Below are 16175 nucleotides of genomic sequence, written 5' to 3'. Positions count from 1 at the left end.
GAATTTTGACAAGTTTAACAGACGTAAATCTCGCGATGTTATCGTTGCCCTTCAGTGTGGCGACGTCACGGCTTTGAAAACAGGAGGAGAAGCAAAGGCTCTGCACTGAATGGATGCTCCATCAGTTACACCGCCCGTGTGAGACCACACACCGCCACAGCCCTGCTAGAGACTGTTGTTAAACATCACGTCCTCTTTTATCATAATGTCCTGATAACATACGTCAGATCCGTCACATCACATCCCGTTACAGTACGAAGCGCGAGGCGACCTCGGCGCACTGTGCTCCGAAACATCAAGTGTGATCCTCCTCTGGCACATGCATTGACCACATTTGCTTGACGCTTTTTCTGAGAGCACATGTGGAAACCAGGCCTGGTTGTCTGTTTTCGGGTATGGACGGTCTGATAGAACTGACCGGAGCCTCGGCAGCAGCTGAAGCGGCTCCCTGCGCTCTGGGCTCCGGCTGCGGATCCTGCCTGAAGCGCATCCGGCGCTGCGTCCCGCAAGACTGCCGGGATGAGACCGTACAGCTGGTTAAACTAGCGGGTCCTGTGGTGAGACTGAACGGAGCACATTTTCTCTACTACTAGATAAACTCTAAAGCTATTGTTTGCCACCTCGTTGAGTAACATAAGTAAAAGTGTCACTGTCGCAGTGTTTCAAACTCTTCGGACAAAGGAGTAACAGAAGGAGGAACAGAAACTATTCTCAGCACCATGGAAAAGGAGGAGGCTATAGATTCATTCAAGCAAACACACATGAAAATCACATATAACAATTCCAGCATGTTAAACCAGAATTCACCCATCATGTAACTAAGGATGACTTTGTCAGGCTGTGTATGCTGAGCATGCTGATGTCAAACACCACTGGTCTGGGTTTAGGATTTTATTTTCTCAAATCAACATGTGTATTCATGTAAAACACAGTGCAAAGCTGTCTGTTTTGACTTTTCTACCAGAAGTCCAAATGCTAGGACAGTAGTGGTGTTGGTTACGTATGCAAATGAATCCAAGAAGGCCTCAGTGCATCACACAATAACAAACCCCCATGAAATATGGTGCATAGCACTGAAGGTAACAAGGTAATCATTTAAGCCTAGTGTGGGCACAAATACACCAGAGCTGCTTTACCGCAGTCAGACTAACATGTAACCAAACGAAAAACCTTGAGCTGAGCGCTGACTCTCTGTTAAAGGAGATCTGCTCCAGGCTTTAGGCTTTTACATGGCGTGGTTTGAAGTGTGTTTGAAAACTTGTGTTTCAACCAATCTTTAATACAAACATGTATTTTTTTTTTTTTTGTGATATTACTTGCAGGTCATGTCCCAGTTGATGGTCTTCATGATCAGTCTCGTCAGCATGATGTTCTGCGGTCACTTGGGGAAAACAGAACTAGCAGCGGTATCTTTAGCAGCTGCGGTGAGGCGACCGGCCCTATCTTTGTTTACGCTGGCGTCCCAGCCTGTATGCTGTTATTGCCTTCTGTAAGCTTGCCATTGAATTTTTATTGATTGTTAATGTTTCTGCCAATTGCAGGTGGTTAATGTCTCTGGTATTTCCATTGGCACTGGTTTGTCAGCAGTCTGTGATACCCTCATATCTCAGGTAGTATCATCACTAGAGGTTCTTTCACCGTAAGCTCAACAATGAGCTTCTGTATCAAGTTTGTTTTCTTGGCCTTTTCACACCTTTGCTTAGTAGTGTGATCGGTGTTGTTCAACTCAGCTCGTTTGTCTACCTGTTTGATGCAGACGTATGGGAGCGGTAACTTGAAGCGTGTGGGTGTGATTCTCCAGAGGGGGATTCTGATTCTGCTGCTGGCCTGTTTCCCCTGCTGGGCCGTCCTCATCAACACTGAACCCCTCCTGCTCGCCGTCAAACAGAGTCCAGAGGTCGCCAGGTCAGTCCTGATGGGGAAGTATTTTTGCATAGAGGCGAAGTCTCCATAGGAGCAGAGCAGAGGGGAGGATGGAGTGTGTGATTGCATTGTTAACAGCTAGACCAGAAACAACAATAACATGTTGTTATTGGCATGTCTTAATCGCTTGTGGTGATGTCAGCTTGCTGCACAGGAGCCTGAGTGATATACTGCAAAGCAAGTTCGACATAGCCAGGCTTTCCTTGCATTAGCTGGCTCTGCAAAACCAGTCAGAGATACTGCGTATCACAACGGTGGTTATCAGCCTTCTTTGTTCATCCAGGTTTTCTTCATCAGGCTGTGTGCGTGCTCCCGTAAGAGGGGGCGTTTGGTGCGTATGTACGTCAAGTCTGCACAAAATGGACCAATGACATGCCCTCTGCTTTAGTCAAGAGGAAAAGGACGTTATAATGGAAAGCCATGAAGAACATCAAAAAATTATAACAGCAAAAAGCAACACTGCTGCTGCAAATAAAGCAAGAGAGGAATGATGGCTAATCGTGTAAACGTAGTAAGTTAACAAACAGCTTGTATTTTACAGTTTAATGCACTCTTAATGCCTCCCATAATGTAACAACTGCTCATTGTTGATCAGATTAAGTTGATTAAGATTGAAACAGCATATTTTAACATTATACTCAATAGTTGCATTTAGGTCTGACACTGTCCCCTGGTAAAATAACATGGAATTCACTTTAGATGTCGGCCAAATCAAATTGCAGTTCATTTTATTGATTGAATGTTATCCGTGGTAAATGCCAATAGACTAAAGTATTCTATCAGCTGCAATACCAGCCGTATAAAACAGACTGCCGTTTGCTCAAAACGACTGATTATCAGAAAAGTTGACAACTAGTAGCTTAATCATTGCAGCAACGTATTCCTTCAGCTGAGAATCTATATCTCGTCGTCAGAGAATGTCGTCAGGAAAGAAATTAGCAAGAGGATGGCAAAGGTAAGGTGTACAGCATAAGTTACCGTGGCGATCTAGCCACTCCAGTACATCCCTCAGGGCTGTTGTTGATTCCTATACTGTTTGACAATACATAGCCTTATGATTATAAGCTTGACAAGAGATGATAAGTTTTTCACGTACACATTGTTTGTCTTTCTGCATGAAGTCTCTCCCAGCTGTATGTGAAGATCTTCATGCCTGCTTTGCCGGTGAGTTTGGTGCCCTTTGTTTTTCATCAGACAGAGTGTGGCTGAAGGGAGGGACTGGGGCAGATTTTATGACACCATTTTTATATTCCAATACTATCATGATACAAATACATTTTGATAAAGTCAAATGAAAAACCATTTGTAGACAGCAAAATGGGAATGTCGGTTTCTGTAGTATTGAAGGCACTGGAGAAATCACAAATCATGATCCTCACAGCAGCCTTATCCAGGTAAGAGAGTTATCTGTGTAGAAGGTAGATGATGCTGTCATCCACCCCAGTGCCAGGTTGACAGGCGAATTGTAGCAGGTTCATTGATGAATTGACCAGGGGGTGGAGATAGACAAGGAGCAGCCTCACCAGGTCTTCGTCAGTTGTGATGTCAGTGCCACTGACTTATAGCTGGTGAGGTCCTTTGGTTGCGGAGTCTTACAGCTGTGGCACTCCCCCCACCATCAGGCTCAGGTTGAACATGTGATTCATTAGTTTGAACATGTGTTGAATGTGCTCCAGTACACAGGGGCTGCTGACGATGGGGGTTGCAGCAGGGAGGACTGGACAGGGGGAGGGGCAGATTACTGATGAAATCTGTTGAAGAAAAAGTTCAGATCATTCCTCCACTTTTGGTTGTCTGCTCCAACTACTCCTCCATCTCCCTCCTGTTTTTTGTCTCTTCCTGATCCTCTGCCACAACTTTGCCCCTTCTTCAGATCCTCTTTATTTCCTGCCTCAAAGACCGTCCTTTTCCTTGAGGAGCCTTTGTGTCAGGAGTAATCCAGGGTTTGTTGTTGGAAAACCACCATGCCTTCTTCATGGGTATGGCATTCTCACAGAAGATGATATAGTCTGTTATAAAGTGTGTGAGACTTTTGAGCATCACAAAGTGCTTACCACAGAATTGTATCAAAACAGTCTATCAAAGCCTCCTCAGCCTCGTTGAACCATCATTTCACTGTATGTGTGACAGCTGGCTGCCTGAGAACATCGGGTCTCTCCTTGGTAAGCACCGTCATGCTCGGATTTCCAAATGCGATTGGACACAATGCAAGCGTTTGTGTGTCCTCAGTGCAGTAAAGTTAAAAGAGTAGTTGCATGCCTAAAGTACTAAAAGAACACACTAAGTTAAGGAAACTAGAGTAGAAAGCTAAAGGTAAGTGAGAGCTGCTGCAACAGGCTGCCTCTCGTGCAGCTATCCAGTATATTGTTATATGATGTAACCCCATGTTCAACAGATCTAGATTTCAACCATGTTTTTGTCAATTTTTACTTCATCATTACTTTCAAGCGCAAATTTGCTCCTTTGCTGTTCCAAATTAACATTGTTGAAATTTTACTTGTCTGTCTTTCCTCTGCAGGCAGCTTTTATGTACCAGCTGCAGGGGAAGTATCTTCAAAATCAGGTGCAACACTACTCATGTGAAACTGAATAATGATTGAAGCACAGTTATTAAAATCAACATTGAAACCAACATTACGTTATGCTGTGGTTTTCAGGGAATTATGTGGCCACAGGTCATAACTGGAGGGATTGGAAATTTCCTCAATGCAGTCATCAACTACATCTTCCTTTATCCTCTAGAGTTGGGGGTCGCGTGAGTTTTTTATCATCATAATTTCAGCATGTGTTGGAGATGAAGTCTTATGTCTCTCACTCAAGCATTATCAAAGTGTTTTAATTTCTGCTAATGGCAGCTGTAATGAATGTGAAAAGGGTATCATTTTAGTCATTTACTTCTAGCTGTCCCAAATACTTGGTTCCAGAGTGACATATTGGTAATAGTTGAAATAAATTCAGAAATGGACAAAAAATGAATCCTCATGATTTTGGTGAAGCCCGGTCTTTTGAGAAGGTACCCTTAACTTCCCGACACCAAGTTCATCACATATGGATTCATTGGATGTCTGAAAAAGACAAATCCGCCTCAGCTCGCTCTCTCTGTGAACATAGCATGTTAACACTGGAAACATTGGCACACTAAGTTTGTGCCTATTGCGGGACAGCTGGACACTCGTTTGTGTTAAGACATCAAAATACACATTTACATAAAGGTATTGCATCTTACGTCCTTCTAGATACCAGCTAAATAAGCTAGATGTGTTTTGTGTCTGAGCACTGTACACATGCTGACATTTTACATGCTAAATTAATGTTAGCATTTCATCAAGTCTATGTTAGCAATATGCTGAGTGCAGCTGAGGTGGACATACACTGTAACCAGTGGGTCAAAATTCAAACTCAGCTTTAACTAATAGCACTGCACATCGCTGAATCGCCTTGTAGTAATTGCTGGAAGCGAGCTACCGTGTCAACTGAAGCGTTTTTTCTGGTGGTCTTCTGAACACAGCCATCTGGGATTTCAGCAGAGACACTTTGGTTGCTATGGTACACAATATCCACAGAAGTAATGGTTAATTTATATATTGCAGATAGTTTGAGTTATCAGCAAATAGTGAATGTAAAAATGTTTGAATGTTGATGAAGTCAAGGCTGAAGCACGTAGGGAGAGGGGACGGGCAGGCCGGTGTAGGTGGGTCCATGAGGGTTTCTGGGTGAGGAAGCAGATCAGTGAGTGCCATTGTTTGGTTCAGCAGCAGAAGTTGGGCCTCTTTGTGGTATTTGTCCTGCGCCTCCTCCACTGTGATTGAATGGCTTTGTAAAAAGTGGCAGTGATGAGTGCAGCATTAAACTTGAAGTTGAACATTTGTCTCTCTGCAGTCAGGAACAATGCCAACCTTGTGGTGCTCAGCGCAGCACAGACACTCAACGCTTCGTCTCGCTGCTGGCATTTGTAGACTAGTGTAAATATGCTGCGCTCCCATTGCAAACAAATTCTGAACATATGCTGACCTCAGAAAACAGTGCTTTGATGGACAGCTGTGATTTTCCTGCTTTGAAGAGTCAAACTGTCTTGATAAAGAAACAGTTGTACTAGCAAGGTTAGCATCAGGTCAGCAAGATTTATTCAGAAAGCAAAACAACATATAAAGTATGATATGGACAGACTCTTGAGAGGAAAAAGACAGAAAACTTCTTTCCCCCCAAACAAATGGCTTGTCTTTTCATCTTTTTATCTCAGCTTTGTGCAATGATTGTTACTTTAACACCTCCGGTAAACAAAACTTCACTTTTCTCGCCCCCCGAGTGGTAAGGATCTAAGAATAACCTTGAGTTTAATGAGGGCCTGCAATCTTTAATTGACATTGATGATGGCATTGCTTCGATGGTAGACTTGGGGGCTTGTGTGGTTGTGTTGTATTGGAGTGAGGTTATTTTAAAAGATGTTTCTCATATTCTTTATTTACATACACGGATGAAAAAAAAAACATTACAAACACCTTTCTACATAATGCAGTCATTAACAACATAAAACATTACAGACAAAAATAGGGATGCACGATAACTGTTTTTTAAAGCCGATACCGATAACCGATAACTTTCAGCTCCTAAAGGCCGATACCGATAACCGATAACACACACATATACCTAACATCATGACATTAATACCACGAACAAAACCAAAATCAGTTTTGACTCTTTAAATGAAGAGATATTTATTTTTCCAATGAAAAACTATTGGTAAGCCTCTCAAACATGTTCTTAAAGCTATCAAACAAACCTATTTGATATCTCACATCAATTTAAATAAGGTGCATTACTTACTGATATAAAAAATAAAGGCCCCTTGAAATGATGCAAATACATGCATCAGGATTACAAACTGAAAAAGTGTATTCCAGAAGTTTACAAAAAATAAATATACATAGAAAATTAATGCACTGGCACAAGTTAGATTCAAACATTTCTATTTAAACAAACTAAAAAAGGGCATTCCTCAATGACAACAAAAATAATGCACAGTGCATATTGTACTGACAGAGGTTAGAAGACAGCGTTCTTAAATACTCAATTCTGATTGGTCAATCGCGAAAATTCAGCGGTGTTCCTAACAGTAAGAGACTAAAGGGGCAATCCCTTAATGTACCAAGCTCAATTACAAATCGCCAGCTGATTTGAGTGGCATAATATGGAGCATTTTCCGTGCATTATTTTTAATTTGTTTGGAGAGGACCAAACACTTGGCTGGAGAATGATGTCCCCAGCAAAAAAAGACGAGAAAAGTAAAGAACAACGCTGGACCGACACAAAAGACTTGAGGACGCAGAGACTGACCAGATTGAAGCTGACAGACATGAAAAAAACACCAAAAGAAACACAGCATGGACGATTGGTCTGCTAAAAGACTGCTGAGTGGAGACAAAACTGGAGACAGATTTTTTAATGTCTGACGCTGAAAGCAGAAATCAGCTGATGCAGGACTTTTATCCATCAGTCCGAAAAAATAGCGGTAAACCAAACTCTGTCTCCAGCTACGTCTCTCTCAGGTCTGGGATATCCCGTCACTTCTCCACATTTGACATGATTTCGCTGAATATCTGTAAAGAAACGTTTGCGTCTTTAGCAGGCCGGGCGTCCTCATACGCTTTCCAAACTCCGTCAAAGCGGTGGTTATGTTTCAGGTGACTGATCAGGTCTGATCACACACTGACATGACACACTGACATCACACTGTGACATCACATCACACAGTGACATCACACACTGACATCACACGGTGACATCACACTGTGACATCACATCACACACTGACATCACACGGTGACATCACACAGTGACATCACACACTGACATCACACGGTGACATCACATCACACACTGACATCACACGGTGACATCACATCACACACTGACATCACACTGACATCACACACTGACATCACACACTGACATCACACACTGTGACATCACATTGTGACATCACACTGTGACATCACACACTGACATCACACTGTGAAATCACAGTGACATCACACTGTGACATCACACACTGACATCACACGGTGACATCACACTGTGACATCACATCACACACTGACATCACACGGTGACATCACACAGTGACATCACACACTGACATCACACGGTGACATCACATCACACACTGACATCACACGGTGACATCACATCACACACTGACATCACACTGACATCACACACTGACATCACACTGTGACATCACACACTGTGACATCACATTGTGACATCACACTGTGACATCACACACTGACATCACACACTGACATCACACTGTGAAATCACAGTGACATCACACTGTGACATCACACACTGACATCACACACTGACATCACACTGTGACATCACACAGTGACATCACACACTGACATCACACGGTGACATCACATCACACACTGACATCACACTGACATCACACGGTGACATCACATCACACACTGACATCACACTGACATCACACTGTGAAATCACAGTGACATCACACTGTGACATCACACACTGACATCACACACTGACATCACACTGTGACATCACACAGTGACATCACACACTGACATCACACGGTGACATCACATCACACACTGACATCACACTGACATCACACGGTGACATCACATCACACACTGACATCACACTGACATCACACACTGACATCACACTGTGACATCACACACTGTGACATCACATTGTGACATCACACTGTGACATCACACACTGACATCACACACTGACATCACACTGTGAAATCACAGTGACATCACACTGTGACATCACACACTGACATCACACTGTGAAATCACAGTGACATCACACTGTGACATCACACACTGACATCACACACTGTGACATCACATTGTGACATCACACTGTGACATCACACACTGACATCACACACTGACATCACACTGTGAAATCACAGTGACATCACACTGTGACATCACACACTGACATCACACTGTGAAATCACAGTGACATCACACTGTGACATCACACACTGACATCACACACTGACATCACACACTGACATCACACACTGTGACATCACATTGTGACATCACACTGTGACATCACACACTGACATCACACACTGACATCACACACTGACATCACACTGAAATCACAGTGACATCACACTGTGACATCACACACTGACATCACACTGTGACATCACACTGTGAAATCACAGTGACATCACACTGTGACATCACACACTGACATCACAGACAACACTGTGACATCACAGATCACACTGAGTAACCACGGTAACAGGGTTTAACATGAAATATTTCCAGTTTAGCGGAAGTGAAAACTGACAGGAAGTGGTTGTAACTTCTTTACATTTGATCTAACAGCTCAGTTTCTGTTTCTGTAACTCTGCCTCCAAGTAATCAAAGTAAAAAATGAAGTGCTTCTTTTCCAACATGTTAAAATAAACCTTCTGGACGCTGCAGCTTCACATCAGAATTAAAAACTGACTCAGATTCACTTTGTTCATTCAGGTTTGGCAAACAAACAGCTGTGAATCCACAGTTTTTGATCAGCGTGTGTGTTACTGACTGCCCGATTAAACCCAGTAAAAGCCACTCACCGGTTAGCTATGCTGAAAACAGGATAGTCGTGTGGGTGTCCTCTAGAGGCAGCTGGCTTCATTACTGATGCTTAGCAGCTACGTCTAATGTTTGCCATGTCCATCTTAGCTTAGCTTTTTAAGACTGCATGCTAATATTTAGCTAATTAGCAAAAGGTGCAGCTGAGGCTGATGGGAGTGTCTTTAGTCCGGAAGGTATTTGCTCCCTAGCACTTTGGTTTATGAGCACTAAAACACTGACCTGATGGTGGCACTGATGAAAAGGATCAATTCACTTATTAATATTCATCTTGAGGGGAACGTGAACTTCTGAACCACATTTATTAGTCATCACACATCTGCTGAGATGTTTTAGTCGTTTCCATGGCGGCAGCCCAATTTCGCTATAGCTGTAAAGAAATAAGTTTTCCTGCCGGCCTGCGCACAGTGAGAGGCGGTTGCTAGGCAACGTGCATGTTTACTTTCAGAGCCGATGCGCAGTGAGAGCAGTGACAGGCGAGAGTAGACACATTTTAAATCAATAAAATATGTTTTAATCAGTATTTTGTGTCACACTATTGAATTCTTTAGTAGTGAGCCATGTCCTAAGCGGGATAACGTAAAGTGAGCTGTTTCCTACGGAGAAGCGTCGCGTCGGGCTTCTATGTCATCCTGAAGGAAGATACATGATCCCTTACTTAGACTTATCTTTGTAAACAAACTGAAGAAGGGCAGTCCATAGTGAGTCAAGCACCATCACGTCCATGATTAAATCTTCAATAACCTTAGCCCGTGGGTCATCTTTGGCAAATTTCTTGGACTTTTTGAAAGCCTCGCCGACGCGTAAGTCCCGGTGGCTTCTTTGCAGCTGGCTTGCTAACGTTAGCGTCTTTAGCAGGCCGGGCGTCCTCATACGCTTTCCAAACTCCGTCAAAACGGTGGTTATGTTTCCGGTGACTGATCAGGTATTAAAGCTTGTGCCATTTCTCGCTACTAGTGGAACTCACTTGGAACATTTGTTACGAATAACCAGCGAACTGTCTCCTTCGGAAACTTTGAAGAAGTCTGAACTCTGTTTTCATAAGCACGCTGTGCCGCATGCTGCATTCAAGGTGTAACGTACATCCCCCCGTTCCCTCGTTTGCCAGTCGTTCTTTCGGCCTATTTAAGTTCATGTTTCTATTTTTTGTGTGTAACATGTGAAGAAATACTGCGAATGTTAATTCAAGTCAGCAACTAGCAAAATTATGACCGAGTTAACGAGTTGTTTTCTGGCATGAGGGGGTGTTCTTGATTTTTCCCAGTGAGAAAGAGTTTTTCTGATTATGCTAACGTCACTTGAACGCCGCATTCACTGCAGGCCATTTGGGTCTCATAGTGGGAGCGAGGCATTGCCGTGCTGACAAAAACACATATGTTATCCGGGCTGTTCGTCATGATATCGGAGTTATCGTAATGACGTCATAATTTCCTGTTATCGGCCCGATAATTATCGTGCATCCCTAGACAAAAATGATGATAAGAATCAACACATCTGTGACATTGAGTTAACTATTATTCTTACATATATTATAATTATTTCATATAGGCATTATTTATTCCAGGGTTGATGAATTGCATTAAAATGTAGAGAGGTTTCTATTATTCTTGTCAATTGTTGTAATATTATTTTGTAACAATCTTAATAACTGTGCAAAATATATATGAGGCATAGTAACAGCTGTCAGCAAAATGTGGATACAAATTTAAAGTTATTTCTACTTTTTGTTTTCTCTGTTCTCTTTCTAAAACCTTTTGGTTCTCCATGATGCTACTGAAGTGGTTCTGCTGCAGCCAATGCTATCTCCCAGTATTTGTTGGCTTTCTTCCTGTACTTTTACATCTGCTGGAGGGGTCTGCACAAAGCCACATGGGGAGGTCAGTTCTTTTTAGTTTTGCTGCGTTTGATGTTAAAAATGCGTTTGGCATCATTCAGTCTCTGCAGCAATCATTATGTCCTTCACTTTCATCCTGTTTTGTCATTTATGTCTCCTATAGCGCATTAATTGATTATCTTTTATGAACGCTCCAGTGTCTGATATTTTCATACATTTGCAATCTAAAACTACACATCTTTGACCCACAGGTTGGTCACTCGACTGTCTGCAGGAGTGGGGTCCCTTCGTCAAACTGGCCATTCCCAGCATGCTCATGATTTGTCTATCATGGTGGATATTTGAAGTGGGAGGCTTCCTGGCCGGTGTGATAAGTGAGGTGGAGCTGGGAGCTCAGTCCATAGCGTACCAGCTGTGCATCATAGCTTACATGGTAACTTCCCTTGTATTTAGAGATGCTTGTAGTATTTTGGTGATTGCTCCCGTGAAACAATCATTTAGGAAAGGGAGCTTTTGAATTTAGTTAGTGATTCTTATTGGTGCACCGAAACATGCATATTTTTCTAACGGATACCCACCCACTTTAAAGAGTGAGAAGAAGCCAGACAAAAAACAGAAATGCATGTGACATAACCAGAACTTGCAGAAAATGTTCATGTTGGACCCAACTGCTGATAGTAAGAAGCTAATTTCATGGCCTTTAAAATAGCTCATTTTGGTCTTCATTTTGATCTAGAAATGCTGATAAAAATCTGGATTTTGAGCCCTCCATATAATTGCATTTGAATGCTCACTCTATGTTTGGTTTTTCCTGTCTTTAGCTCAATGTCTTCCTGTAAATTGCTCTGTATCTAAGTACATTGTGAGCAACTTAAAAACTGCAATCAATTTCCTTGTATTTGTACACATTGCTGGTTCTGGTTCCTTTGCAATAGTTTTACAGTGATGAAAAGGCCAGGGGCAAATATTCATGCCCCATGTACTTTTTAATGCTACAGCATGGAAAATGAGAAACAAACTTAAGCTCATAAAAGATGAATAGGTTTTTAGTTCTTGTATTGCACTTTGTAGGGGTGGCTGTTTTGTGTATTAGATTGTGCTCTGCTGGCTCCCAGTAGCCTAAAATAATGTGCTTACACAGTAATAATCTATATCTTTAAGTGATTTTCCTCCATAGTGCCCTCTAGGATTCTCTGCTGCTGCCAGTGTACGGGTTGGAAACGCTCTTGGTGCAGGAAACACAGAGCAGGCCAAGCACTCTTGCAAAGTCCCCATCTTTTGTGCATGTAAGAACCAATGCATACAGGACATGTAGCCTGCATTAGAACTGTAGAAATTCATTCAGATAACCGGAGCACATATTTCACTCGGGCCAGTGGTTGTGGTAGTGAAATGTTAACTATTATTATATTGTAGTAAGAATATCTTTGATACATTAGACCTGGAGACACGTGCTCTTGTGCTCAGTGTTTGTCTTTGCACTTGCAGCATGTCAGCTGCTCTAACAAATCTTTCAATGTTTAACTTAATTAACAGCAGGTGTTGTTTTTTTGCTTCTTTTTCCCAACACAGTCATCGTTGCATGTTTTTTTGGAGGCAGTCTCAGCATCGCCAGAAATGTTATTGGATACATGTTTACCCCAGAGCAGTAAGTAAAGTCTTTGATGAACTCTCGCTGTCATGCACTGACTGAAATAAAAACAATGAAGTTCAAAATCTTCATGCTCGCTCACAAACTCTGAGCTGTGATCGGTTATGTTTAACAGATCTTTGAGTTTGTTATTGTTGACGCTGACTTTAACGCTGTGAAGAAAGCTGCTCATCCCATTTTCTGTCTTTTTCAACCCCTGCTAATCAAACAAAAAGCTGTATAGTGGATGACAGTGTCTTATTCACATGCATTTTAAATTTCAGCAAGCTCTTAGTGTCTCTCCATAATATTTATCAGTTGGCATGGAATAATTTATAATGCAGTTCCCTCACTAAAAAATAGTTCTGTCCCGTCTTTTATTTATTATTCATAACTATGTTTTATATTCAGGCGTGATTGTCAGTATATATTTTTGTATCTAACTAGAATGTCTTTTGACATCTTTTTTAGTGACATTATTCAGAGAGTTGCTGATGTGATGCTCATATTTGGTTTCATGCATATTGCTGATGCCACTGCGGTGAGAAACAATGCACAATTAACTTTTGCCTACATGTCTGTCATTAAGTCCATTTTATACAAACTGATGTAAAATGGGATTTGACCACATCTGTGTTTGATGTCGTCAGGGGGTGGCTGCAGGTGTTCTCAGAGGAGCAGGAAAACAGCTGATTGGTGCTCTGTGTAATCTAGTAGGGTTCTATTTCATAGGCTTCCCCATTGGTGTGGCCCTGATGTTTGCCGCCCACACCGGGATTGTAGGTAAAACCGCTGACGTGCATTACTGTGTTTTGTGCATCCTAGTTGTCAACTGACCTTCAGAAAAGCCGTTTAAACTCTTTTCCCACTTCTGTGTAGGACTATGGACAGGACTGACCATTGGTGTGGTCCTGCAGGCGATTGTTTTTATGACAATTCTGTGCAAACTTGATTGGAAAAAGACCACTGAAGAGGTGGGTAGTTACATCGCTTTGTATTGAGATGTGTCTGAAGTTAAAACATGCCATCAGCAACTGTTCATGATGTTCCTGATCAGGCTCTTGTGAGAGCAGGAGTCCAGATGACAGAAGAAAAAGACATGGTTGAGCTGGAACACACCGGTGAGTTTTAGACACCGCCTTAACTTTTCTACTCTCCCTGTCTACATCAAACTCCCCTGCTTTGAGTCTTGTGAGACAGTTTTGTGTTAATATTGGGCCTTCCTTCCCCAACTGTGCCTCATACCTCTAGACACAAATCAGTGCCAGGCCCAGGTCACCACTACTCCGTCCAGCTCTGTCAGTGCTGAGGAGCATGACGCTGACCTGCAAGTGCATCATTCAGGCCACAGTCCACTACTGCCCACTACCACTACAGTGGGACATGTTCTGTCAGTAAAGCAGCTGGTTTTACGGCGTGGCCTGTCATTGCTAATCATGATCTTCATCCTCGTCGCTGGAATTGTAACCAGCAACTTGCTGCTTAAACTGTTCAAATGACTCATCCTTTAAGCTCAGAAATGTTTTTTTAACATTGAGTGTCAAAGGGCTGCTCATCATCAAGAATCAGCTTCCCAGACTGCTGCATTGTGCAGCTTCCAGTCACTCTCAGCCTCATGTCTTAGCTTGCTGGTCCGTCCCTCACGTTCCCTCTTTCTGCTAATGATGGCAAGCCAAAGTGTATTGTCAAAGAGCCAAAGAGAACCAAATGCTGTATTTTTCTCAACTAGCAACATCAGGGATAAAATGCAAGTAAATTATGGACTTACAGCATGGAGGGCACTGCTGTTCTGGATACTGGATGCGTAAGTTACATGAGTTATAGTTTTGTCATCATGTTAGCCATAAGAACTTGTTAAGTTTGTGTAGTACACTGTATCAATGCTTGTTACTGTGAGACTGTTGCTCAGTGCTGTTTCATGGTAAAATCTGTTCATTCCCCTGTTTGTTTTAAAAGAGAACTCTATTGATTTAGCACTGGACGGCTACATTGTCAGACTCACAATATACAGGCCACTAGCCTCATGCAGAGATGAGGAGGGGGCTACAGAGGTCTGGTAAGCACCACTAGATTTTCTTCATTTTCAGACATAGACCCAATCGACATTGCCTGCATCACTTGAGGGAGGTTATCAAATTTCATGCAGCTCAAACTTCAAACATGTTTACATTTTAGAGACATTTTTATTCTTTAGGCGCTAAGTAAAAATATAGTGTCGAGATTCACCATGTAATACAAATCAGCGCAAATCACACTGAAACGTGTGGAGTTCTGCAGGGTTCAATCTTTGGACCCCTTTTATTTAATGTGTAAACTCAAGTTTAGAAAAAAGTACCAACAACTTTCTTTATCGTAGTTATGGTGACCCAAAAATGTCTTACCTGTACCGAAACAGTAGGTACTCATCTTAACTTACTGTCACTGAAAACTAAAACATATCAGAAACCTTGACACAGTCATGGATTCAGGTCAGTGGATTGATTCCAGGGTTAAATGTAGGCAAGCTGCATTTAGCTGCCTGAACATATCAGAGACACCATATAAATCAAAGTGAGAAACATCTGTTTGCTGTTGCTTTAACTACACTTTAGTGTTTACACATAAAGATCTGCTTTACTTTCTTTGTTTCTTGAATGGTCTTCCATGTATATTGAAAAGCACTTTGAATTATCATGTCTAAATATGTATGATGATAAAGATAATGTTTTTTGAGTAAACATTTGATTCTGCAGTGGCTAATTTGTTGTTATACCTGGCTGCTATTAGGTGTCAGTATGAGCAAAGCATTGCAGCTGGGACACCTTCAGCTCTGAGCTTCTTTGCCAAAACATTTGTAAAAAGATAGGTGATGGGTGAGATAGAAAGGTTTTTCATAAAGAAGCCTTAGAAGTCAGGTTTATTGTGAAAGGCCTGACTTGAATGAGACTAATAAACAAGTTTAAGGTGTTCTGATAAGCCATCTGAAGGTAGCTAAAGTGCCAGACTTTCAGACATGTAGAGATGGCCTCTGTGCCATTTAACTCCCCAGTCGTCTCAGTTTGTTTCCGTGGTTTCCTTGTAAGTTATATAAGTCCAGTGTGGGAGTGCGATTCTGTCATGGCTCACTCTGTCATGGCTGTTGAAAATTAATCTACATGTGAAAGAT

The 16175-nt window shown here is 42.0% G+C and overlaps 1 protein-coding gene across 1 annotated transcript; it reads left to right on the top strand.

Annotated features, from left to right (window-relative positions):
* Positions 1 to 325: 325 nt before the first annotated feature.
* On the top strand, positions 326 to 15685 carry LOC121604118 (multidrug and toxin extrusion protein 1-like). The gene is made up of 16 exons (XM_041933534.1): positions 326 to 557; positions 1323 to 1424; positions 1542 to 1610; positions 1757 to 1905; positions 3045 to 3087; positions 4442 to 4486; positions 4581 to 4678; positions 11346 to 11443; positions 11652 to 11833; positions 12578 to 12686; positions 12973 to 13048; positions 13502 to 13571; positions 13681 to 13813; positions 13910 to 14004; positions 14088 to 14151; positions 14282 to 15685. Exons 1-16 carry the CDS (start codon positions 396 to 398, stop codon positions 14527 to 14529), a joined length of 1743 nt encoding a protein of 580 aa, XP_041789468.1. The 5' UTR covers positions 326 to 395; the 3' UTR covers positions 14530 to 15685.
* The last annotated feature ends 490 nt before the right edge of the window (positions 15686 to 16175 follow it).

This window comes from Chelmon rostratus, chromosome 3 (genome assembly GCF_017976325.1).
Source record: "Chelmon rostratus isolate fCheRos1 chromosome 3, fCheRos1.pri, whole genome shotgun sequence".
NCBI classification, from domain to species: Eukaryota; Metazoa; Chordata; class Actinopteri; order Chaetodontiformes; family Chaetodontidae; genus Chelmon; species Chelmon rostratus.
Note: the sequence above shows the minus strand (reverse complement) of the source record. Positions and strands in the feature narration are given on the sequence as shown.